This window comes from Fusarium keratoplasticum, chromosome 11, assembly GCF_025433545.1.
Source record: "Fusarium keratoplasticum isolate Fu6.1 chromosome 11, whole genome shotgun sequence".
Classification (NCBI taxonomy): Eukaryota; Fungi; Ascomycota; class Sordariomycetes; order Hypocreales; family Nectriaceae; genus Fusarium; species Fusarium keratoplasticum.
In genome coordinates this window covers 1,913,620-1,937,940 of record NC_070539.1, presented here as the reverse complement: position 1 = coordinate 1,937,940, position 24,321 = coordinate 1,913,620, and the positions used below count along the sequence as shown (strand labels likewise).

At 49.9% G+C, this 24,321-nt stretch overlaps 8 protein-coding genes and 1 pseudogene across 9 annotated transcripts, besides 1 other annotated feature; 5 read left to right on the top strand and 4 right to left on the bottom strand.

Moving 5' to 3' along the window:
* Nucleotides 1–448: 448 nt before the first annotated feature.
* On the bottom strand, nt 449–2,106 carry NCS57_01346700 (Carboxylic ester hydrolase; the record flags this gene model as incomplete). The annotated part of the gene is made up of 2 exons (XM_053063100.1): nt 449–668; nt 722–2,106. 2 exons carry the CDS (start codon nt 2,104–2,106, stop codon nt 449–451), a joined length of 1,605 nt encoding a protein of 534 aa, XP_052907995.1.
* A 641-nt stretch (nt 2,107–2,747) lies between these two features.
* On the bottom strand, nt 2,748–5,413 carry NCS57_01346600 (Chitin synthase; the record flags this gene model as incomplete). Its single annotated transcript, XM_053063099.1, has 5 exons — nt 2,748–4,119; nt 4,162–4,634; nt 4,681–5,042; nt 5,090–5,242; nt 5,305–5,413. 5 exons carry the CDS (start codon nt 5,411–5,413, stop codon nt 2,748–2,750), a joined length of 2,469 nt encoding a protein of 822 aa, XP_052907994.1.
* Nucleotides 5,414–7,222: 1,809 nt separating this feature from the next.
* On the top strand, nt 7,223–7,814 carry NCS57_01346500 (Carbonic anhydrase; the record flags this gene model as incomplete). The annotated part of the gene is made up of 3 exons (XM_053063098.1): nt 7,223–7,311; nt 7,361–7,538; nt 7,587–7,814. The coding sequence occupies 3 exons, from the start codon at nt 7,223–7,225 to the stop codon at nt 7,812–7,814; spliced, it is 495 nt and encodes a 164-aa protein (XP_052907993.1).
* A 1,492-nt stretch (nt 7,815–9,306) lies between these two features.
* NCS57_01346400 (uncharacterized protein) lies at nt 9,307–10,197 on the bottom strand (the record flags this gene model as incomplete). Its single annotated transcript, XM_053063097.1, has 1 exon — nt 9,307–10,197. One exon carries the CDS (start codon nt 10,195–10,197, stop codon nt 9,307–9,309), a length of 891 nt encoding a protein of 296 aa, XP_052907992.1.
* Nucleotides 10,198–11,630: 1,433 nt separating this feature from the next.
* On the top strand, nt 11,631–13,161 carry NCS57_01346300 (annotated as a pseudogene). Its single transcript has 4 exons — nt 11,631–11,956; nt 12,007–12,376; nt 12,426–12,865; nt 12,921–13,161.
* Nucleotides 11,631–13,161: a sequence feature.
* A 931-nt stretch (nt 13,162–14,092) lies between these two features.
* On the top strand, nt 14,093–15,431 carry NCS57_01346200 (MFS domain-containing protein; the record flags this gene model as incomplete). Its single annotated transcript, XM_053063096.1, has 5 exons — nt 14,093–14,295; nt 14,354–14,546; nt 14,576–15,040; nt 15,083–15,125; nt 15,172–15,431. 5 exons carry the CDS (start codon nt 14,093–14,095, stop codon nt 15,429–15,431), a joined length of 1,164 nt encoding a protein of 387 aa, XP_052907991.1.
* A 413-nt stretch (nt 15,432–15,844) lies between these two features.
* Nucleotides 15,845–17,377, top strand: NCS57_01346100 (uncharacterized protein; the record flags this gene model as incomplete). The annotated part of the gene is made up of 1 exon (XM_053063095.1): nt 15,845–17,377. The coding sequence occupies one exon, from the start codon at nt 15,845–15,847 to the stop codon at nt 17,375–17,377; it is 1,533 nt and encodes a 510-aa protein (XP_052907990.1).
* A 204-nt stretch (nt 17,378–17,581) lies between these two features.
* On the bottom strand, nt 17,582–21,910 carry NCS57_01346000 (Chitinase; the record flags this gene model as incomplete). The annotated part of the gene is made up of 11 exons (XM_053063094.1): nt 17,582–18,619; nt 18,674–18,943; nt 18,994–19,055; nt 19,110–19,394; nt 19,446–19,514; nt 19,564–19,591; nt 19,645–20,324; nt 20,382–20,581; nt 20,631–20,710; nt 20,768–21,386; nt 21,447–21,910. 11 exons carry the CDS (start codon nt 21,908–21,910, stop codon nt 17,582–17,584), a joined length of 3,795 nt encoding a protein of 1,264 aa, XP_052907989.1.
* A 956-nt stretch (nt 21,911–22,866) lies between these two features.
* On the top strand, nt 22,867–23,730 carry NCS57_01345900 (uncharacterized protein; the record flags this gene model as incomplete). The annotated part of the gene is made up of 1 exon (XM_053063093.1): nt 22,867–23,730. One exon carries the CDS (start codon nt 22,867–22,869, stop codon nt 23,728–23,730), a length of 864 nt encoding a protein of 287 aa, XP_052907988.1.
* Nucleotides 23,731–24,321: the final 591 nt, after the last annotated feature.

The window sequence follows — 24,321 nt, the reverse complement described above, 5'->3', positions numbered from 1 at the left end:
CCGTATCGGCGACGTCACACCTCGGAGGTTCTGATAAAAAGGGAATATAATTCTATTACCTGTTGATGAAAGCTTCGAGTTGTAGGAATGGTGGTTCCCGGCAAGTAGGTCTCTCATTCACAAGAACCCGTATGCCATCTCAACGTCACCTAGAGACAGACCTCACATACCACACGCAACCCTCCCTCAGAGATAATGACACAGCGGTAGACTGGGGCTTGACCCATGGAGGGTTGTGGTGAAAATTGCCTTTGTTCCCGCGTTTGATGATACGTTTAGTTGGAAGCCTAACCAGCGCTGTCACAGCAAGGACTGAGATGTTACATATCACATAGGTTACGGTAGATACTGTGAAGATTTAATTCTTTCGAAAGCTCGAAAGTTTGAAATAGGGAAAACAAGGTAGTTGAACAATCCTTGCTAGACCCAGTGATGCTTAACCAGTCGCTCAGCCTTGAGCAAAGACACCGCCCAAGGCACTCAGCTCTTTGAAACGATCATCAGTCACCACAGTTATCTTCATATCGGGCGACACAATCTTGTGCTGCTCAATTTGCCGAGTTCCAAAGTCAAAGTCCTTGTCGTTTTGGACAAATGCGACAAGATTGCCAATCCATTCACTCATCATGGTTTTCTCTTCCGCAGTCGGTCCATGGTGAATAGAGAAGCTGTTGAAACGTTAGATGATGTCTTCTTACTCAGGGCCTAGGTTGCGACTCACTTCCAGTAAGACTTATCCATGGCGTGTGTCACACCATACGACAGAGGAGCGACCTTTTCAGGAATAAAGGAAAGCCGATAGCCGATCTGATATCTCCAAATATCCGAAACGGGAACGCCATGCTTGTGCAGATTGTCCACAAAGAATCGACCCGGAGCGCGGACCTGCCCATCAGCAATAATGTTTCCAAAAACGGCCTTCCATTCATCGAGATCCGTGTCCTCGGGCAGTTTGTATTGCTTGATGACGCGGTCAGTTGTTGCCGGGGCGTAGTAGTTGGATGTTTGCAAGCGCAAGGCTTCGATGTTTCCCTGTTCAGGTGCGTTGAACTGTGCGTAAAGTTTGTCCTCGTTCAGCACCTCACCAATGAGGAGTCTCATTCCGCGTTTCTTGAACTCGGCGGCGAACCCTCCGTCTCTCAGGTATTCAACCATGCCGGAATGGAAGAATATGTCATCGGTGACGGGACGGAAGGTATGGTTGTTGAGGTTTGGGATAGCGGCCAGAAGTGTTTCCTGGCTTACTTGTCGTAGCTTTGCTAGCCTCTCGGTTCCCGACAAGCTCAAGTCAATCCCCAGGTATTGGCAAACTTCATCAAACTGGCCCTCTGTTTCGGCAATGGTCTTAGGTTGTGCTGGAATCGCGTTTGACGTCATAAAGATGCGGTGAAAAGGCTCAGCCGGACCATCTTTGTTATTCTTTCGGAATTCGTAGAGAGTTTGGGCTTCGACTGAGTATGCGCCTGCACTCCGTCCAGAAAGCGTGATGTTGTTGACATCTCCCCCAAAGCTGCCAATGTTTTCGTACACCCACTCGATAGCAAGTCTCTGGTCCCAGAGCCCAAAGTTGCCAGCTGACTCGCCTCCGTTTTCATCGGCTAGGGCCTGAGTCGCAAGGAAGCCAAAAATGCTGAGGCGATATCCAACCGCAACAAAGATGGCATCCAACCCGCTGGTCCCAACCAGCTCAGTTGGATCCATGTCGATATCTTGGGATGGGTTGCCTATCTGGAACCAGCCTCCGTGAATCCAAATCATCACAGGCCATTTCTTGTTTGGGTCCTCCGGCTTCTTCACCGGTGTCCAAATGTTCACAATGAGGCAGTCCTCAGACCCCGGCTTTGGGGCGGCGCCATGAATCTGGGCGCCCTGTGCACATGGAGGCCGAAAAGATGTGGCATCATAAGATCCATCTGGCCCAGTATACGCATACGAAGGAGGTAGTGGCCGTGGCTTTCGCCATCGATGCTCTCCTGTTGGTGGCAAAGCATACGGGACTCCAGCATATCGTACCGCCTTGTCATCGTATTGGAGTCCCTTGATCTTGCCCTTGGGACCAAGGTCAATGACGGTTGCGTTGGTATCATATGAAATAGTGTTTCCCATGTTGTATTAATTCGAGTTGAACGTAGTTGGTTATGGACAATCCTGACGTGACTCTGATCACGTCTTTATCCCCCTCATCGGAGGCCAGATCAAGCTCCGGACCAACAGGCGCCACATTCTATCAGTTTTGGAATGACGGACTGATTCTTTAGTAAAGAACTCGTGAAAAAGGCAGCTACCGAGGTGCTGGGATATTTCGCCTCGCCCTATCTCGATGCTGGTGGCACAGAGACCTGGTGGCTTAGCTAATGAGGGTGCGAGATGCAAAGTGAGAGGGAGGATGTGGTGTTTTCCCCCGAGGCACTACACGTGACCTTATGGGTCACGTGGTACCCCCAAGATGCCTACTTCACATATCAACTGGCTCGCTGTCGTTGTCCGGGATTGTTGTGTCCGCTTCAGCTGGTCAACTTGGGCATGCAAGTACCGTGCAACAAGAAGAACAAAGTGAGTCATAAGATTCTATATTCTGGTTCCAGTAATAAAAGCCCAAAAGCCATTTCAAGGCATCACTGTTTACGCTCGCTTGGGTATCCCCATCCCAGAACCTCTCATTTTCTCGTTCCTTGAGACATATACTCAGTTCCCTTCGAAGCCATCGTAACACAGCCGATCAAACAGCGTTCATGATTCCCCAGCCCTTAATAGCGCCGCCAAAACAACTTGTTGCGATACCGGATGACGTAGTAATAGAAGCTCCCTGCGAAACGGAGCAGGAAGCTGACCGAATTGGCCCACAGCCAGAACTGAAAGAATCTAATCTTGTGCCAGTAGCTTGAACCAAGAAACGACAGAGGCTTCAGGCTGTCGTTGAGGATGATGAGACAGAGGAAAAAGTTGGAAAAGATGTAGCTCGCGAGGAGGATTGTTCGGAACTCCAGTAGCGAGTCGTTTCGGTTAGGCCCGTTCTCCTTCTTCACCACCGGATCTGGCGTTAAGGCTTGAATAACAACCTTTTCATACTCGGCGTCAATGAGGTGGATATCCTCGTGAAGGCTTGTGTCGCTGGCTCCAGAAACACGATTTCGCGTTTCAGCAAGCAGAAGGTAATTCCTGGAAGGTTCTTGTGTTGGAAGCTCTTGCCGCTTGCTTTTGTGGCCCCAGGAGACGTCGTGGACGTTGCTAAAGGCAAAGATGTTGAGGATGTTGACGTAGGACGATGAGACAAACAGGAACTGGGCGTATGAAGTGAAGAGATGCCATGGATCCAATGCCAAGAATCCGACGGCAATGTACACGCCAAATATCGATATTCCTGCTGTGATGATTGTCGCGGGTCCCAGGTCTGTAAAGTATTCATTGATATAGGCATAGTTACTGCCATTATCATTCTCCAGACGGAAATCGATGAGCCGTTTTGTGAGATATATCAGGTTCATCATCATATAGACTTGAATAAAGCCAAACATGAGAAATGAAACTGTGTACCCAACGACATGGTTCTTCGGACGGCTTCCCAAGGCCAAGATAAACTGAAACAGAATCATGGCGAGGTAGACGATCTGGAGGACGGCGTTGATGGTTGGAGTAGCCTTGCCGAACGGAAACCCACTAATTGGCTTGCCTTCTGGAGGATCACCTGCAATGTCGTTGATGGTAAAGGTAGTGAGTAGGAAGGCTGCAAGAGAGAACCAGGCCAGGATGAGAGCGAGGATATTGTGGAACAACTGTAGATGAAAGGCCGCCATTCTCAAAATATTGTGTCCAGAGCGATACATACGGCCCCAGTGCGTAACGACGTAGATGGTAGAGAAGAACGCGCCATTCAACCACCTCCTGCGCTGATTTATGAAATCCACTGCGCTCGTAGGGATGTCGGTTCTTGCGACGATTGAGCTGTCGTACTCGAGATGCCATTTTTGACCCGCTTTGCTAACGACTTGGAAGCAAATAACACGATCGTCGGCCAAGTATCTGTTGAGATTCCACGGCCTCTGAGAACTCCTTGTCTGCATTACGGTTGGGTCTCCGAGAAGAGTGTCTTCGAGAGGCTTTCCCATCTGCCCTCGGAACCTATAAGGTGTCAGTATGAGGTGTTGGCAGGAGGGGATTTACTTATCAGGGGTTACTTGCCTCCAGGCAGAGAAGGCCCCTGGAAGTAGAGCCAAGTATCCTGTAGCTGACTCGAACGTCCTATCGAGCTGGAACCCGATTTTATACTCGAAGTGTTGGGCCGCGACCAAAGGGTTCAAGATGTTGGTCCAAGTCTTGCCAGTAGAAGCCTTCAGTTCACCACACACTCCGCCGAGATCCTTGTCGTTGTAGAACTTGTTCCAGACTGATATCAACCCGGTTGGTTCAATCTTGGTACCCGTGTCGAGGTGGACAACGACCTCAGGGTTGAGTATTCTACTAACCGAGTTGTAAAGCCATCGATAAGAGTTGAGTTTTCCGTAGTTCTCGTTCTTAATGATTAAGATGAACTGGATAGGGCCGGGGGAAGGATCTGTCATATTTGCAAACTGTGAATTCTTGAGTCCGCCAATCTTGAGATCTTCTGTCACTGAGAGCTCCGTAGTGTATTCGAACTGACTTGTTAGCCTCTTACGCCTGACTTGAGAAGCCCTTACTTACCACGTGTGCGCGAACAGGCTTGTCATTCACAGTTTCTCTCAGCAAACCATGTCGATAAACTCCAATAGCAGCAAGCACATCCAAGGCTCCACGGTCGGCAGCCCTGAGCCCATCAATGGTGATGCAGACAACGAGCTTTTGCCAAGCTGGCCCACCCTTGTTCCAGAAGGTATGGCGTTTGAGAACCTGAATGCTGCGGCATGCTGTCACGATGCTGTGCAGACTTCGACATAGGAGGGATTTCTCTTCGTTGTAGTAGGTGATGCCCACCATTAATTCAGTGTGCCTGTTCTGGCGTCTTGCATGCAGATCGTAGCCGTTCTTCAGTGTAAAGTCATTGGCATCGTCTACAACCGCCGTGTCTGGATACTGTCAGCATCTCACAGAGCAGAGGTGAGGTTAGACGCACATCTGAGGTTGTTAATCTCCTCTTGTTCCTCCCGGTTGTTATCTTGACTGGCCCAAGTCTGGTTTGATACAATCAAGGAAGGAACGGGGTGGAGGGAGTCCCATGGGTCCATGCCCTCCCGGGAGAATCTCGTCGGGCGACTATCAAGATTAACTGATACTATTAGTCTCCTTATTCATCTTGCCAAGGCAAAGTGTGAGAGATGAGTGAAATACCTGAGCTATCTGTCTCCGGTTCCCGATAAGCGTCGTAGCTCAGATCACCATAGGAGTCGTCCGGCCCTTGAGCGGCCTGGGTATACGAGCCGTAAGGATTCCAAGCCATGATGCACGCCAAGTTGAAGAAGCCAAGATCTCAAGAGTCAAGAACCAGATGCATCTTGGTTTTTAAACACTCCTAAATGCCGCGTGAGTCGTTCGGGGGGGCTGAAAGTGCTTCAGCCCCAAGCCGCCAAACGTGTCGCAAGCCTCCAACTAAAGAAGCTAGCCGGTGTCTGGCATGCGTCCAGATGCTTCGATCTATTGGCTGGCCACCCACCATCAACTGCGCAGAACGCCTGTAAAGTCAGCCTTGGCGGCTAAGCAGTGCACTCTGCTCCGTAGGGGCCAGGAAAATGGATTAACTGGCAGGCACCTATCTGTAGAGGGTGCTGAAGATTGGTGAATGACAGCCTGCATTTCCGTCGGACACGGACACGGGACAGAAGGGGCTTGCTCAAGCTCACCTTTGATGATTGTGGATACCGACTCGTGGCGATTACATGACACAAAAAGACGACTGATTGCTCAAAATACGGAGTTACAGTGTTTCAGACCAGCATTCAGGCGCAGAGAATTGATCGTGTGCCAAGGCTCGCATGAGTCTAGAATCAGCCCCGCCCCAATATCGATTTGCGAACCCCTGGTCTACGCCACTAGCTACAAGTCTAGACAGTGTCAGGTGAGCTCAAAGTTCAGACTATCAATTCATAGCTGGCTTTGATTCGCTTGCTCCTGAGACACCGCTGCTGAGGCCTCTTCAATGTTGGTTCCAGGGTAAACTGCCGGTTCAGGAAGATGTGTGATGGGCAGAACTGGCTTGCTTGGAGCGTCGTTGTTTGTCAACTAACACTGTCGCCGCTCAAGTTCTGTCATGTTTTTCATCCAGTTTTGGGATAAACCTGTGTAGAAAACGAGTTGGGCGGATAATGATACCTCGGGGAGTTCCGGCTTTGAGGTAGAGGAAATCGCCATCTAGTCTATCGTAGCGAGGCTCAAACTAGAAGAACAGAACATCAACTTTGAGATTATACAATTTTTTCTTTTTAAAGATATTTATGTGCTAAGTTAAGTTGCTTACTTTGTAACATTGTTTACTCTACAATCCTTCTAACATTTCCTTTCGATGGCTACCTGAGAATTACCTTGGCCAGGTATATGGTTAGTTTAGACTCATAGCTATGCATAACTCTAGGTACCTAGACATAATGCATACTTCTACAATCACATATTGACTAGCTGGCTGGACAGGTAGTTGTAGACTATGCTGGCTAATTTCTTCCGTCTTTAAAGCTCTCGCAGCGAATGTGCGCTTGTCGCCAAGCTATTCGTTTAACAAAACGAGACAAGTTGAGCGTCTGCAGCTCATATTGGCCCCATCAGCTCAACCAATTGCTCTGTACACAAGAAGACTGATGGCTTTCGTCGAAGCTAGCGATAGTTTCCTGGATCCGCACGGAGGAGGTACTCGGATTGTTAATAGTAAATAGGTCAGTCTCAGATAATGCGCAACGCCACCTAAACTGCGCGTGATCAAAGCACACCTTATCAAGACACAAACCCGTCACTCAATCCTCAATTAATTGGAATTATCACTATCAAGACTGACAAGATCAACGTCAGCTAACCCAATCTGCCCGAGGCACGTCGCCAAGGTGAGGGGTTCACTGATTCGTTCATTGGCCGAGTCAAGACACCATGTTCCCATTCAAGCCAACCAAGCGAGAAATGGACGATTGCGACAGAAACCCCGCGCATGGCGATTGCGAAATGCCCAGAAACGGGCTGAATCGAGGACATATAAACCCTTCTCGGTCGCGATAAACACCCTGATGGGCAACTATCCCTGACTTGAGATCCTATTTGGGCTTTAATAATGTCTTCTATCGTTCCCGAATTCGAAGCTGCCAATGCGCAGTATGCTGCGGCTTTTGACAAGGGAGACCTGGCTCTCCCGCCCTCTCGGTACAGTGCCCGGTTGCACTCATCCTGCATCAAGTCTAACTGGCCATAGGCACGTTGCAGTTGTCGCATGCATGGATGCACGACTCGATCCAGCCCAGGTCCTCGGCATCGAGTTAGGATCCGCTCATGTGATCCGCAATGCAGGCGGTCGTGCAACCGACGCGCTGCGATCAGTCATCATCTCCCAACAGCTTCTCGGCACGCGAGAAATTGTGATTGTTCATCATGTAAGTGGACCACCCATCCTGTGATGCTGGGCGGCGCTAACAAAGTAGACCGACTGTGGCATGCTTACCTTCTCCGACCTCGACATCAAGGCCAAGGTCAGAAAAGACCTGAACGAGGATGTCGATCACATTGCGTTTCTTCCGTTTGGCGATCTCAAGCAAAGTGTTCGGGACGACATTGCGTTCTTCAAGAAGAGCCCTTTGGTGTTGGATGTCCCCATCACTGGCTACATCTACGATGTCAAGACTGGCAAGATTGAGAAGGTTGATGCCTAATGATTCCTGATTTGTTGATATTTTGTTGCTAGCGAGTTGAAAATAATTTGGTACTGGAATTGTTTCGGATAGTCACCCCTTCTGTTATTGTCGCCGTTAGTGGCTGAACCGCCAAGGCTCAAATCTCCATGACAATCACTTTATTCTGTCTATTTGATACCTCGATCGTATTAAATATTGAGCTGCCCTTGCAATTTCCACCTCATCTCATTACTTGATCTGGGCGCTTACCAGCGGCCAATTGACTGACAACCCTGGCTTTGTATCTACCTACCTCTCTCGGAACCGAGGCAACAGGAGATCACGTGCTAAAAATATCATGTCAAACCTCGTCACGTCTGTTGGAGATCTGACATTGATTTTAACAACATTCGCCTTGACGGCCTTTCATTTCTCTTCAACTCTCAACTCTTTCACATCGTTCTTACAAAAGCTGTGTACAACATCATGACATTATTACACCATGCCTTGCTCGTTCTCTCCCTCACGGCGGCCGTCAGCTACGGCCTCAACAATCGCACACCGCCAAGCGTCTCACGCATGATCAAAAAGACTTCTGCAATCGGAATATTATCCATCCTGAGCATCACTCTTCACGCTCCTCTTTTCCTTGTCGCAGCCCAGTCATTTGGCGCCATTGGAGACAGCTTTCTCGCCTGGGAAGGAGCTGAAGCATTCCTCTGCGGCCTGGGAAGCTTCTTGATTGCACACCTCTTCTATATCGCCCTATTCGTTCAAAGTGGTGGTGGCATAGAAGCCCTTTTGTCTGAAAATTGGAGGGTCTTTTCTGCCTCTCTCATGATCGCGCTTGCTACTGGCATGCTTACAAAATTGCTGCCTACTCATAGAGTGAAAAGAGATGGGCTCCAGATTCCAATTCTCATCTACTCTATCGCAATTTGTGCCATGGTTCTCGCGGCACTCACAATGGATGGTAGTCGTTTGATCTTTGGTGCAATCATGTTTACTTTTTCGGATACTCTGCTGGCCATTGAGAGATTTCTACTTCCTCCCATTTCACGACATCGAGCTTGGATGGAGCATACTGTTTGGGCACTTTATTATCTTGGACAACTCTTGATCATGGTAGGATTGTTGGATTTCCTCTAATTCCTTTGAGGATGCAGCATTTCCACTCGAAGGATAGCTTTGGAGGCAGGCCGTCAGGACGGAGATTGGGTGGATAGAGCAAGCGCGAGATTCTTCTACAAGAAATCTGGTCACTTACCCGTGCCCACTACTCCATTGCATTTAATTAAGTACGGTATGAGCCGGCTGGATGTGATTCATGGGGATGGCAGATATAATTTACGCTTTCAAATCGTCTAACGGTATGTGTCATGAATTTGATTTATCGAGTATGTACAGTATCCTTTCTATCTCGAAATCTCTCCAAGACAAAGACCCAGTTCCATCCCAGCTAGCATCACCCCCAACCTCACCCTCACCCTCACCCTCACATCCGTTCCAATCTGACTCCCGCCCCTAGAGTCTACTGATACAGACAGTTGATACGAAGGCCAGTAGCAAAGTAGGGACCGACAACCGGGATGAAGTCAGCAACAAAGGCAGCAATAGACCCTGCCTTTCCACAGCCACCAGAACCAAGGGCCACAGAGGAGACTCGCGCTTGATAGGCATCGGCACGGAGCGATCCGTCGCGGTTATAGACGTTCATGCGCATAATGCTAGGAAGCCAGGTGCCCCATTTCATACCAGTGCACTCCATACCCTCCAAGGGGCAGTCCTTGTTCTTTGGACATTTGGTCTTTGACTGGCCGCCACAGGCCGAGTTGGCCTTGTTAGGCTTACTCTCCTGCCAGGTAAAGCCGTAGCAATTGTTGTAGACAGTGTAGCCGTTCTTCTGGCCAATTCCATCGGCCATCTTCCACATGGAACGAATCAAGGCATCTCGCATCGTCCAGCCAGTCACACGACCCACAGCGCCCCATTGACCATCAAGGACAAAGTTCGTGTTGACGCCCGCGCCTGCAGAAGGACCGTTACAAAACTTGCTCCAAGCACCACGGCTGACGTCGGAGAGACCTCCGCGGTCGTTGCTGACGTCGTACATGCGCTGCCAGAGCATGTAGAAGGTATCGACATCACCCACGTTGTACAGACGGTCAGTGTACATGCCATAGACTTGGAAGATCCAACTATCTCTGGACTCGAGGGTGTCGGTTCCGTTGGCGGCTAAGGCTTCCTGCTTGGCAGCTTCTTCCTTGACCGCTTGGAGCCAGTTGTCAGGGTCGACTTGATGGATCTTGGCCAGCGCGTCAGGCAGCTTTGCTTCTTCGACAGAGGGTTGAACTTCAGCTGGCAGAGCGAGAGCCAGAGGAATGCTTGCAAGAATTGCAAGAGAAGTAGGGGAGAACTTCATGATGATTGATAGTTAGAGACCAGATAGGTAGGTAATTGAGGAATGAATGTTTGGGTACGGATTCTGAGTTATCTGTGGGAAGTGAGTGCTCTTCTTATACTGCTGGGAACCATAGCACCGGCAAATCTCCTCCAACTGTAACTATCACAGCTTCCTCATGTACAAGGGAGCAATGCGAATCTCTAGACTGGACCTGGCTACCGCTATTGATCCAAGCTTAGCTTGGTAAGACGTCTGGTTACCGAGAGCTTGTGCACAACCACCTTCCCCATGAAGCCCATCCTCTTAGCGGTGACTGACGATGAAGAAACCTTAGTCGATATCTCAATGAGTTGTTTTGGGGGCACCAAGGCTACCATCACGGACCACACCAGCCGTTACTCCACAATCGATATGTGACGACTTTTAGCGACTGGCAGCTGCTATGACATTTGGCCGAAAATGAGGTTGCGACTTGTACCACAGCGCCAATAAGGCACTTTCCTTTAAAATGACACAGCTCATATTTTGAAACTACGCGTCTTGGTATTGTGTTTGATTGGATTGTCGGTGCTGGAATATCTGGAACCTGTTCGGATACCGGCAGGATACCTGGTCGTGATGCTACCTAGTGTTATCATAACAAGGGGATGTCATTTGACTCCATAAGCCACAGGGGTTCCAAGGAGGGAAACTTTAGAGAACATTGGAAGCAAGGATTGTGATCGGCAGATAAAGGATCCACGTATGTATGGTAACATTCTATTCTTCTTCCAAACTTCGATGGAATTCATCACGTCTACTTCACCTTGCGCTAAGATCCTTGCCCATGGCTATGCGTAGTTTTTACACCAATCATACAGGAGTGAATACGGAGAGACCGAAACTCTACCACTTTGTCCTGGCAAGTCTAGTCCTCTTTAAGTAGCGACTCGCAGATGAAGTTGAAACCTTAAAGCTAAGCGTGATCATTTTCCTAGGATCTTGCGATAAACAACATGTTACCAGTCTGACCCTGCAATCGTGCCCCTTGTAGGCTTTTAGCTTTCAGATGGAGTCATGGACGGTTCTATTCGTATTCCAGACCGTGCTAAAAGTTGGCATTCGTGCCGTAACCGACTCCAGTCCAATAATGGGGCACTAGCCGTTCGACAGTTGTAAAACGGCTTACAATACCTGCCATTTATGAGCTAGCTTTGAAATGAAAATTGCGTAGTTTACAGTTAGTGCTAACCTTCAGTCGCGTCACCTGAGACGGCAAAAACCAACGGGTTGTCTCTTATCTGAAATAACATGGCAGTGGTGGTAATTCATATACCAAGATAGGCAATTCGTATCATGATATAGAAGCTTCATGAATGGACAATTATTGAATATATGCTTCTAGTTTCAACCCACTCTCTAATCAGCTTCAACTTCTCATCCTACTTTCTAAATCCGTTCATCGCATCACCATGCGCCTCTTTGCCCTGCTCTCACTTGCTGTTCTTTGCGCTCCAACGACATGCATCAAACTCCGCAAAACAGAGTTCAAAGTTTTGGTGTCCTCAAGACAATCGCTCATCCTGTTCATAGCGGACGGCTGTAAGGAATGCGATCGAGTACAGGGGTTGCTGGACAGTGTATCCTCAGTACTCACCAAGACAGCCATCGCCTCAGTCAATTGCAACGAGGAGCCGTCTGCCTGTGATGATGCACAGGTATTCACCGTCCCTACGTTGAAGTATACAACAGGCGACGGCAACTTGGTTACGTACAAGGAAGCTTTGGACGCGTCTTCGTAGGTTTCTACCTCGACACCTACCTGTGCACTACTGACCATGATGACAGAGTTGTCAAGTATATCGAAAGACAATCTGGTTCTCCAGTCACGGATCTGACCAGTAAGGGTCACATTGATTTCGCGACTTCAGCCCGAGTGGCGGTCGTTGCATTTCTTGGCTCATCAGACCGCCAACAAGACCGCAAGAATTTTAACAACGTTGCTGAGCGGTGGCGGGCGCATTACAGCTTTGGTTCTGTCGATGCTTTAGACGGACACAGTACGCAACCTTCCATCGCTGTTTATACACAGGAGGAAGACGATCCTGTCTACTACCACGGGCCCTTCAACGTGGACGATATTAACACTTTCTTGCAAAACGCAACTACGCCTCTGATCCGCGAACATGATCCGGTGATTTATGAACAAGCCATTGCAGTAAGCCATTCTTACTTGACACATTCTTCCCGCTAACCGACCGATTTAGGATGGAAGACCACTGGCTCAAATCTTCTTCAGTAATCGTGAAGAAAGGGTTGAGCTTACCAAGTCTTTGATTCCTCTTGCCAAAAAGTATCAGGATCAAATGACATTTCTGACAGTCTTTGCCCCGGATTTCCCTGCGAGATGCAAGCAGATGCATCTAAGCAATGATGTCAAGCGTGGGTTCGCTATTGCAGATCCCCAAGGAAGGGCGTATCCTATGTCGACATCGGCATTCAATGCCAATAGGATTACCAAGCACATATCTGCATACTTGAAAGGGACATTAACACCCACTATCAAATCCGAGCCAGTACCTACACCATCTGCTTCCCAGCCCTTCTTGACCACGTTGGTTGGCAGCAACTTTGACGAGTTCGTCTATGACAAGACTCGGGATGTCCTTGTTGAGTTCCACGTCCCATGGTGTCAATACTGCACAGAGTAAGTTCACCAATCTCCAAAGTCGCTCTACATAATTACTGACAGGCTTGGATAGCCTTCACGAGAAGATGAAAGAGCTTGGGTCCAGATACTCAAAATCGGGCCTTTCTAAGCAGGTTTCTATGGCTGTGATCAACGTCGATGCTAATGATGTGCCGATTGAGATTGACTCATATCCGTCCATCAGGTTGTATCGCGCTGGCACGAATGAGATCGTATCTTTCCAAGGCAACTTTACTCATATGCTAACAGAAGAACAACTGGATAATTTTATATTTACAAGTGGAAGTCATGGAGTTAGTGTATTTAATCGGGATAGATTAAAGCACCATGATGAGCTGTAGTTTAGAAGAACTATAATGTATTTGTTAAGCCTTTTTACTTCTGTATAGAATTCCTTTTAATTTCCATGTTTCCCCAAGACCAAGACCCAATTCCACTCTACCCAGCATCTCATACAAAGCCCAAGCCCCCGGATCCGGCACCTGTTGCTCGCTCGCCTCACCCACATACAGAGCTCTTCCCAGTTTCGACTTCAGAAAACGTGTAGCTTCGGCCTTCTCCTTCGCCTTTCGCATTGCAGCCTCAAAGCTCCTCCTCTGCACAAACTCGTCCGTAAACGGGATCAGAACATCCATGACCGTACGGTCTCCCCCTCGTGCTGTAGTATACACCTTGAGGGACTCAACAGCTGTGCCAAGGGCGTCGGAGAAAATCGCAGTGGTGACAGCTTCCTGAGATGTGAATTGGCGCTTGAGGGCGTTGTTAAAGGCTGTGAGTCGGATGGCTAGAATAGCTCCTAGTGTTCCGCCCATATCGTCGACAGTATCGGTGATTGCTCGGGGTATGTTGAGTTGCCGAATGCGTCGCTTTATATCCTTAACGAGGATACGATCTTTTTGGTTGTCGCTCTCCTTGAGGTCAGAGAGAAGCTGTGTGATATCTTCTGCTTTGAATTCCCCCGAGCGCACACCTTACGACCCTATCCCCACTCATCCTGCCTCAAGTCCGCGTTTGCCAAGGGGCCAAGTCGAGCAACATCAGGTACATCGCACCCGACACGTGATTTTGATGAAGCCGACACGGAGGGAGTGCCAATTCTGCACCGATGATGGAGTCGGCCTGATTTACTATGCGAATTCCGGTCCTTTGGACCGTCTAGCTAGCACACACACCTTTTACAAGGTGCCCCGGCCAGGGCCCGATGTACCTAATCAAGTCTCTATCATGATTGTTGGAGCTGCAATTTTGGCTTCATCTTACACGGTTGCACAACTCATCGTCGGTCGCATCGTTACGGGGATTGGGAACGGAATGAACTCTTCGACGGCTCCCGTTTACAAGAGCGAATGTTCACCAGCTGCTATCCGAGGTGCGCTGTTGACCCTACAGGGCACAGTGACGATTCTAAGAGTTGTGATTTCTTACTGGTGAGTACACGTCGATGGCTTGGACATGGTATGGTGTCGCTGACTCAAGTTTCCCCAGGATGGACTATGGGACTAGCTTCACCGAGTCCTCGCTTCAGTGGAGATTCCATCTTGCATTCCAAGCTGTCTTTGCCATCTTTCAAGTCATTGGTCTTCCAGAATCACCCAGATGGCTCGTCCAGCACGAAAAATACGAAGAGGTTCGCCAAACCATCGCGGCCATTGCCGATAAGCCTGATGACGATGCGGATGTTAATAGAACCTTAGTCGATATCCGTAGTGGCTTGGAAGAAGAGCAAAAAGATGGCCCTTCAGCATCAAGGAAATTTTCTTCTTGGGCGAGGTCCAGAACTTGCGGAGACTGCTCATAGCCATCTCCATCCAGCTTGCACAGCAGTTCTCGGGCAGCAACATGATCAACTACTATGCGCCCGTAATCTTCCAAGGTAGCATTGGACTCAGTCGAAACACTCCCCTCATTGTCGGAGGGTGTTCGCAAATCACCTACCTTATTGGAAGCTGCATTCCAGTCTTCTGGATGGATCGCTATGGCCGACAGACACTTCTCATGGCGTGCTCAGTGGGACTTAGCTTCTGTTTCGTCATGGTTTCAATCCTGCTCTCTCTCGGATCTACAGGCTCTGCATATGGGGCCACTGCCTTTATCTTTCTCTTTCAGCTCATTATTGGGGTCGAATGGTTGCCTGTGCTTTGGTTCTATCCCACCGAGATCAACACTACCCAAGTTAGAGCCAGAATGCAAGCCATCGCCTCCGGTTGGAACTAGATGGCGGTTTTTGCCGTCGTAAAAATCACGCCGATTGCCTTTGGTACGTTCTACAACATACTGATGATATATCTCACTAACCCCTGCAGAAAACATTGGATGGAAGACTTTTATCATCTTCGCAGTCCTCAATGCCTGCTTCCTTTCAATGGTGTACTGCTTCTACCCCGAGACGAAGGGTATTGAGCTGGAAGATATTCCGCTGTTGTTTGTTAAGGGTGGTGTCACTGGAGGTGTCTTGTCTTCTAAAGGTGGACGCACTGTCATGCCGCACCAACATGCACAGGAAATGCAGCTTGACGCCAAGGTCGGTGGGGTTCGCGAAGAGGTTGAGGATATCCAGGCCTAGGTAGCTACATAGCGGGGGACACATGTGTTAGTCTACGGCAGCCATATCACCGAGAAGCTATCATATTCCTTGTCCAGTTCCATGACATTCCGCGCAAATTCAGGCTTTCTCTTGCATATAATCAAGTGGGCACGGTGGGGTGTCCCTATGGGCTCTTTGCACCTTTCAGCTCATTGACAAGGATTTTTGCTTCGCCACAACACACTCCTCCCCCTGAACTCTTACCTGGCCCTCACGACCCCCTCTGTATCCACAAGCGCAGATCAGCTTCAGGCACCCTTCCTTCTCCATCGTCGATCAATTCTGCCGTACATCACCGCCTCACTGGCTATGAGTAGGACCGTGTGCCACCTTCTCTGCTAACATGCACATTCTTCTTACTCTTCTCACCAACAGGCTTATATTCCTATATAATGCTTCGAGACGAACTGCTCAAACTGCGGCGAGAGCTGGGACGGCTTGACCTTTACGCCCTTGAAGCAGCCATTCGAGGAGAGGCTGTACCACAAGATTTGTCCCACGATGTGACGATTCGCTGCCTGGTCAGCGGTATTCGTCAACATGATGGATTTGCCGAAGAGCTACGAGGCAAGACCCAGTATCCGTCAGTCATACGAGCACTCAACGCTCGGGCTATCATGAGCAACCGTTTCCCAGAGCCAAATCCACCAACACAGGAGCTCCCATTTTGCTTCTGGTATCCCGACGTGCCCAACGAACAGACTTTACGGCACTTGTTGAAAGCTTATCCGAACCATATAATGCCCTACTTGGTCGCCCGTGCGTGTGCGGCTGGCGGGTATACGGACTTGTACGATGAACTCGATGTGCTGCCTGATGTTGCCATTGCCGAGGAAGCCCGAGACAACAAGGCCAGCGGCAAAGAAATCTACGACAGGATCATGAGCGCACCGACAAGGTACAAGGCCATGGATGATTACAACTGCACGGTTTCCCTTCACCCGAAGCCTGGGGCTTTTCTGAACGGCGATACTTGCGTGCGATCAATTCTGGACAGGAAGCAGCCCATTAGCCGAGACCTCTACCCGCCTTCCTTTGACATTACCGAAGACTGGAGCTTGAGAGCTGAGGGTTCTCATCCAGGGACGCGGCCAATCCCGGACGATGTGGTCTCCCTGTTGTGGAATCCCTTGCCTCTCGATCTTCCAACAGTGGACAAGGATCTCTTGATCCTAATGGCGGCGTATTGGGGCAACATTGATCGATACGCTCGTCTGCGACGGCCACAACTCATCAGCGGTGAAGCTCAGTGCATCGTCCGTGGGATCTACCACAACACTTTCTTCGCCAAGTGGTGCTCCCAACAACCTGATCTCGAGCATTTCCGGAAGTTTGTCTACGCCCGTTTCATCATGGACAATGATCTTAGCTGGGTCGATGATATCGATGTCTCTCTGCCTCAAGAGCATCTGCCGTATACGATCTGGTACCCAAAGCTGGCAAGCCCCGAGACCTACATGGAGCTCGCCCAAAGAGTGCCCGTTTTGAAGCAAGCAGCTGCTCACGCAATGATCGTGGCCAAAAACTTTGATCGCTTCGTCGAGCTTCACCCCAAGATCAACAACCTTTTGTACGAGGAAGTCCAAAATCAAGGCTACTACGACAACTTTATGGGATACGTCAAAGAACACACCTCTGCAGGATCCATAGCGCAGTGGGATTCCTTTTCTGAGATCCCGGACGTCGACGAGCTGGCGATGGATGAAGCTTTGTTGTGGAAGGAGATGAAGCCGTCGACACCGACGCCCTTGGAGGAGGTCACTCTAGACAATGTTGGCGTCAGCAATCGAAGGATGCCTCGTTCCTACGAGCAGAATGTGGCGGATATCATGAACTATGCGTCCAGTTTTCCAAGAAAGCCAAGGGGCTCGGGCCGTGGCGGGCGAGGAGGGCGAGGAGGGCGAGGAGGGCGGAGGGGTCGATAGTCAATCAGAAGATCAACCTGCATTGAATCACATTCTTATTAGTTTTACATTGTTATCATACAGTGTTCTTCTGTGAAATTCCCTCCATCCTCCTACTTGCACACAATGATGCACTACATCAAAGCGATAGATACGTAAACACCCAGCAACGGTCGAACCACTTGGCAGTCTAAGCCAAGTCGACCTCTTGGTTACTTAGACCACCTATCCAATCTTGCAGGCCTGCTTCTTCAAGAGGTTCTGAACTACCTCGTCCTTGCGTCTAAAGGCGGGAGAAAACAGTTTGAGCTTGCCAGCATCAAGAGCTCGTCGAGCCTCAGCAGCATCATTGAAGGCCTTGCGAGGACCCTTGGTCTTGATACCACCCGCGCCGATGAGCATACCGAGAATGGCAAACGGCGCCGAGAGAGGATCATCGACGATCTCAACGATGCTGAGCGCCGCGTTTCCAGCTTCACCGACGATGAGAGCGGCACGCGCAATGACCGCGGCACCACCGAGAGCGGAGGCTGCCTGACCGACAAAGGGGATGACAGCAAAGACGATAGTCAGGATGTTCATGACCAGCTCCTTCGTCTTAGTCTCCTTCTGCTTCTCGCCGATCTCCTTGACCGTCTTGATAGACTCAATAGCATCCTCCAGCATGAAGACAGGCATACTGAAAGCAGTAGCGGCATCGTCACCAGACGCGTCAAGACTCCTGTCCTTGCTCTTGCTGTACGTATCGTCCAAAAGCTTAGCAAGCTCATCCGTCTTAGGAACGGCCTCGTCGATCATCTCCTTAGGGTTGGGAACGTTGATCTTGCCAGTGTCCCTTCTCCGACGAGGATAGTTCTTGAACATGGTCGCATCGTTGAGGCAGGGACAGAAAGCCGCCGCCTTGGCTTCCGCCTTGACCTCCTCCTTGGCATCTCGAGCCTTGAGGGGTCCTGTTGCGCAGGGGCAAGGATCAGGCTGAGAGTAGTCGCGCCATTCGATCCAGTCCTTCTCGATGCCCGTGTGCTCCAGAAGGGCCTTGTAGAAGCCATCTTCGTCGACCATCTTGTACTTTATCACACGAAGACCGCCTCCCATGCCCGGCGGGACCTTGAGGTAAACCTTGGTGCAGGAGCCGGATCCTTCGTTGAACTGGGAGGACCACTCGCAGTCCATGTATTTATTGCCTTCACCGGCAATAATTTGCATGAACTTATCCAGAGCAGGGTCGATGCCGTCCTTGACCCAGTCGACGTACCACTTGAACTATTGTGTGTCAGCGAAGGGGTCTCGAGGTGAGGATTAAAAGTGCCCGCTTACCTTGTCGTCGTAACCTTTGGACACCTCCTTGTAGTCCGTTATGGCGGTGGCAAGTTCCTTCTTAAGGCCGCCCAAAATGTACGAGGGAATGCACTTTCCGGGGCTCGAGTCGGGAATGTCTTCAACCGAGTCGTACTCCTTGTCACACCACTCGTAGGTTCCGTCTGTTCCTTCGGTAAAGTTGCTTCGAGTGTCATCGATGTTCTCGGTATCGGCCCAGAATTGTTGAAGATCGATGGCCCAGTCTGAAGTACCACCAAAGTTAAGGCCCTGAAAATTCGTCAGTCTACATGTTCAGTAGGTGTTTGAAGCAAACTCACCTTGTACTTGGAGATCCTGCGGTTCTTCGTTGTTTCGGTCATGTACGCGACCCATTCCGTGTCTAGAACCGTGTCAACCACTGCCCTCTTGACTCACTGTCCACCTTGTCACTTACTGTCATAAATCATGTAGTCAGTATCCGTGGTCTGATCCCACCAGGAGTTGACATTTTTCTCAGCCTTGATGGTTTCGATCTCGGCATTTGAGATGTAGCCAGAAGTATCGGTGCACTTCCCCTTCTTCGCCCCGTTTCCGGTAAAAGTGCACATGGGACCCTTGCAGTTGGCGTTGCTCATCTGGAACGATCGTCCGTAGCTAGAAACTCCGACCACGACTTGTCGGGCCTCTACGCCAGCCTTGGTGATCATGGCCAGTGAGTTCATGGTCTCCGTCATGTTGACTGCAGTTATATTAGCCATCAAGCTGGCACAGGAGAAAGAGGGTCACCTACCATGCGATCTAAGGCAGCTACCCTTGGGACAACCCTCAGCTCCCCATGATGACTCGAAATCCCATTGGCCTATGACTAGTTAGCTATCAGTCAATCAGAAGAAGATTCAATGTCTTACCGTGAAGATCATACGTCATGTAGACAATCTTTTTTGGAGATATTAGCTTACCACTCTCGCCTAGATCAAAGGTCAACTTACATAGTCTACGATCTTTGAGATTTCGCCAATGGGAAACTGCTTGAGGTACCAGAAGGAAGCTGGGGCTGCGATAGAAAGAGACTTCTCCTTGCCCAGCTTCTTCCTGACCAGCTTCAAGAACTCAAGGTAGTCATCTGGCTCTTTCTCGCCTCCGGCTGGGATATCCGGGAGATCTGGGGCACCTGGATACTCCCAATCGAAGTCGACACCATCAAGCTTGTTGTTATTGACAAAGTTGACAATCTCAGTGGAAAAGGCCTCTCGCTTGGCTGGCTTCACAGCCTCACGTAGAATGGCATAAGTGGGAATGCCGACAGAGAAGGACCACCCGCCAAAGGCAACAATGCGCTTAACGCCCTTGAGGCCCTTGAAGTTCTTAAACTGCCCGTATGTGTCCTCAACATTGACCTTGTAGTCCTTGGTGATGTTGGCAAAGGCAAAGTGAACGTGAGTCCAACCAGACGTGAAGGCGGACGTGATTGTGCGCACATCCATGTGTAAGCACGGTCTGTCTTGGTTCCAGGACTCAAAGTAGGCGATCTTCTTGTACTCGGAGGGTGCTTTGCCATTGTTGACAATGTCCATGCCGCAGTTGGACACGCATCCGTTTTCGCCTGGCTTGGCGGTGCCTGGGTTACCCGTTTCGGACTTGGACTTAGTGCAGTAGTCCTTAGTAGTTCCTGTCACACCTTGTTAGCCTTACTTTCACGGGATAACCGATCTCGACATCAACCTACCACATTGACCCCAGATGTTGCAGCAGACATTGAGAGGGCACGGATTCAGGTCGGCCAGCTTCTTATCTCCGGAGGGCTTCTTAGTTCCTTTCTTAGTCGGTCCACACTGAGCGTTGGAAACAGGTGCAGGGAGAGGGGGTGTTCCCTTGCTCAGACAGATGGTTTGCCCGATCAAGAGATTCTTGCATCCATTCCAGCCCCTAGATGGATTGTTAGCATGGAATCAAGATATGGAGATGGTGTACTTACCAAGTCTCCTTGTTGAACCCGTCAAGGTCCGTCGCCTTGAGACCGTTGGCAGCAGCAATTTTTGAGCAGCTGTCATCTTTCTAAAAATCGCCTGTCAGCGTACATCCATGTACTTTGCAAAGATGAACAGTTCGTACCTGAGTGGTATAAGAAAAGCATTCGCCGTCTGCCTTGGGCTTTGGTCTCAGATCAGGCAAAGAGCCCGAAGAACAGCAGACGACTTGGCCCTCCACAAGTTTCGAGCACAGCTCTTTATCGTAACTGTTGTACTTGGTAAAGTCGGCACCGCTGATGCCGCACTTTGTAGCAAGGGAGCCGCAGGAATCTCCAGAGATGACCTTCCGGGTGGTGCAAGTAGCTCGTGACATCAGGGCGTTGTGGTGAGAGTGAAGGTGCGAGTGAGAGTGGCCATGGGAGTGAGTGTGTCGAGAGAGGAGACTCCTGGCATTTTTGGCGGGCGTCAACTTGATCTTGAGATGGTCAAGGCTCTCCTCGTCGGAGGCATCGCCAGTAGTGACACACTTGGCCTCGACCCACGACTTGACCGTCTTCTGGATGAAGATGAGGTCGTTCTCAGTGGAGACGGCAAGTCCGACAGTGTAGTCAGCAGTGAGGTTACCGCCACAGACTTGAATGACACCACGGGATGCATCAGTTGCTTGCGGACGCTGGCTGATCTCCTCTAGAAGGGAGGACACAGCTCTGGTCTTGTCGACCAAACCACCGAGATAGAAGCCGACAACAGTGCCCTTGAAACTGTCCAATCGGGTTAGATGCAATGCAAAAGATGGATGAGAAGTGAAAAGATTGACGTACTAGCTGAAGAAAATGGTGTCCTTCTTGGCCTTTTCATCACGATGAAGCTGGTTCTCGATGTGTTCGATTCCAGCAACAACGTGCTGCTCCTTGCCAGCAGCCCGAATCTCGGAAGACCACCAGGCACCGCGAGCGCCCCTCAAAGAGTCTCCATCATGCGGAAGCTCAGCTTCGGCGCGACGGGCAAGCCGAGAGGTTGTCTTCTCGTCGGAAGTACAGGCTCTGAACTTGGCTGTTGTCTCGGGGTCGTCCAGAGGGTTGAGGACCGCAAAGTCAAACAGCATGGGCTTCTCGCAACGTGAAAGGCTTTCAAGAGAGCCATAAACTGCCCAGTCACTGGGACCAGTACCGTCGCAAGCTGAGGGACATGGGGAGAAGTCGGTGCCGGCCACGACCTTCTCGGCTTTGGTGAAGCCGAGGGTGGCCGCTAGCAGCAGCGACTGAAGACTGGAGCCGAGCTTCATCTCCAGTCGGTAGTAAAGAAAAAAGAGTGAGAATTGTTCTCAATGAGAGTAGATGTGAAGAAGTCTTAACGAAGGTAGAGCTTGAGAAAAGAATGGATGGCAGAAAAAGAGTGAAGATTGATCTTAAAAGAATGAAATGTAAGGAAAGGTAGCTAGCAAGGTTTGTTCGACAGATCCAGAGTGGACGATTCCAACATTATATGCAACCTTCCAAAAGCCTCGAACAATCATCTTAGTAACCGTTCGACTACGATCTCGCCGTCGCATCATTAACCCCTGTACCAAGCCGGACCAACTGAACCGAATAAACTCCACTTGCAAAGGATCCTTCTGTTTGGGAGATATTGTCCGTCAGCCTACCATGACCATCGAGAAGGATTTTTTCACGCTCCTAGTTTTAAGATTGTTTGTTTCAACACGGACGTGATCACCAGACCGAGCCATCACAGCCTCACAGGGCAGACTGGGGCTGGGAGATAATCAGTGGAGAAGATACCACCTATCAGATGGTCCATGAGGGCACTGATCACTTCTGCATCGCTGCGTTTTCCCAGGAACAGAAAAGTGTCGGATTCCTTGGTCCTAGCGCTGAGACAGGAGTTTCTTCATGCAGGGCAGCGCGAATTAATCAAGGGTCGGACAAGGTCAATCAATCTGAGCAGGTAGAGCATGGCTGAGCCGTGGATGAGCTGACCTCGGTGCCACATTATTCGAGACTTGAAGTCTCATCCTTCATCTGAGATAAGCCTCTGCTCATTAATACGTCTCCTCATCCGGCCCATGTGAAGTTTGCAGGGCAAGTCACTCGTTCATGTTGTTTGTCTGTAAAGTCCTGGCATCTTTACAGCCACGACAACACTCCTCCTCATTCATTCATTTTTGACAATCCTCACCATTACATATTCACTCTTTTACACAACCATTGAGTCACTCTTTATCACCCCCACTCTTTCAGAATGAAGCTTTCTTTGGGCTTCCTCCTCTTCTTTCTCTCCGTCTATGTCATTGCCGGTGGCATAGGCGGAGCCTACGAACGCATCTTCATCTGGTTTGCCTACCAAGCAACCATAGATGCGTGGTATGCGGACGAAAAGAAAGTCGACGTCAACAAATTGGACATTTGCAGGGGCAAAAAGGGCAACGGCCGCTACGGCACCCTCAACTACAACGAGTTCATCCAGTTCACCAACAAGTTCGACAGGAATGGCGCAATTACTCTGCCTGCTCTCAAGTCCTTCACTCCTCCGGACAACAATATCGACCGCGCTGCTCAGAATCTGCTCGATAATGGTGGCGTGCGCCCGACGTGGTTTTCTACAAGGGATGTTGTCCAAGGTGCCAATACCTACGACTCTCTCGTGCGCACAGCTGGTGGCGTCCTTTGGGATGCCAAGGGTTATCTCCCCGACAATGGCGCCAAAAGCAACTTCGTCATCAAGGCCGAAGACGCCGTTCACAAGGTGGTCCAGTGCCGTACTGTGGCATACGACTTCTACAGAATTCCAGAGATGAAAAAGTACCCCGGTTTTGAAAAGTACAAAATCGAGCCCTTCTACTACAACCTCGGCACCGTCAAGGGGAGTCAGAATGCCTACATCGACATTCCCCAGATGGCCCACGACAATGGTGTCACCGAAGCGACTCTTAGGCAGGAGATTGCCGACTTTGAAAAGAACCATCTCTTCCAGGACCAGACTGGTAGTGGGCAGTTTGACAGGAACGGTGTTGAGAAGACCAAGGGTAAGAGTGCTGAAGGGCACAAGTGGGCCATTGAAGGGGCTGAGGATGGAGAAAAAATTGCCAAGACTGGGTCTTGCTAGAGGTGCTGCTGCAGGGGAAGTCGATCACCTTCTTTTTGTAGCTATGAGAGGGTCGTTTGTCACATTTGAGTAGTCAAGTTCCACTGTCTAACTTGAAGGAGTAGATAGAGTTTCGCGTAGGTAGTTGCAATTCCTTTGTCAGAGTGCAGAGTAGATGCTGGCCAAGCCGGCATCAGATCCGAACCTGGCGAGACCCAGCGAATGTGCCTTGCCCAAAGTAAACTCGATCCACTTGGTTCTCGACTGGCCCTTGCAGGATGCAATCTCTCCTCTTTCCGCCGTCCGATCTCCAGATGATTGATTATCTTTGGGGCTTGTTTGTTTCATGTCAAAGTACATACCCTGCTCAGGTGGCGGAGCAGCCGCGGCCCCTCCCGCCCGATGTGGGGGGCGTGTTCGGGCCGCCTCGGTGAGCTTACCGTTTCCGGACGTCCTACCCTAAATTCCCGAGGTAAGCATGTGCGATTGAAGCACGTAACCAGAGTCGTGTTGATCAATTCTAGAACCTTTGGGTCCTAGGATTGTTGTGATCCATCATGCTTTTACTGATGGGGTCGTAATTACGATTATGCAGCAACATCCGCCGTGGCT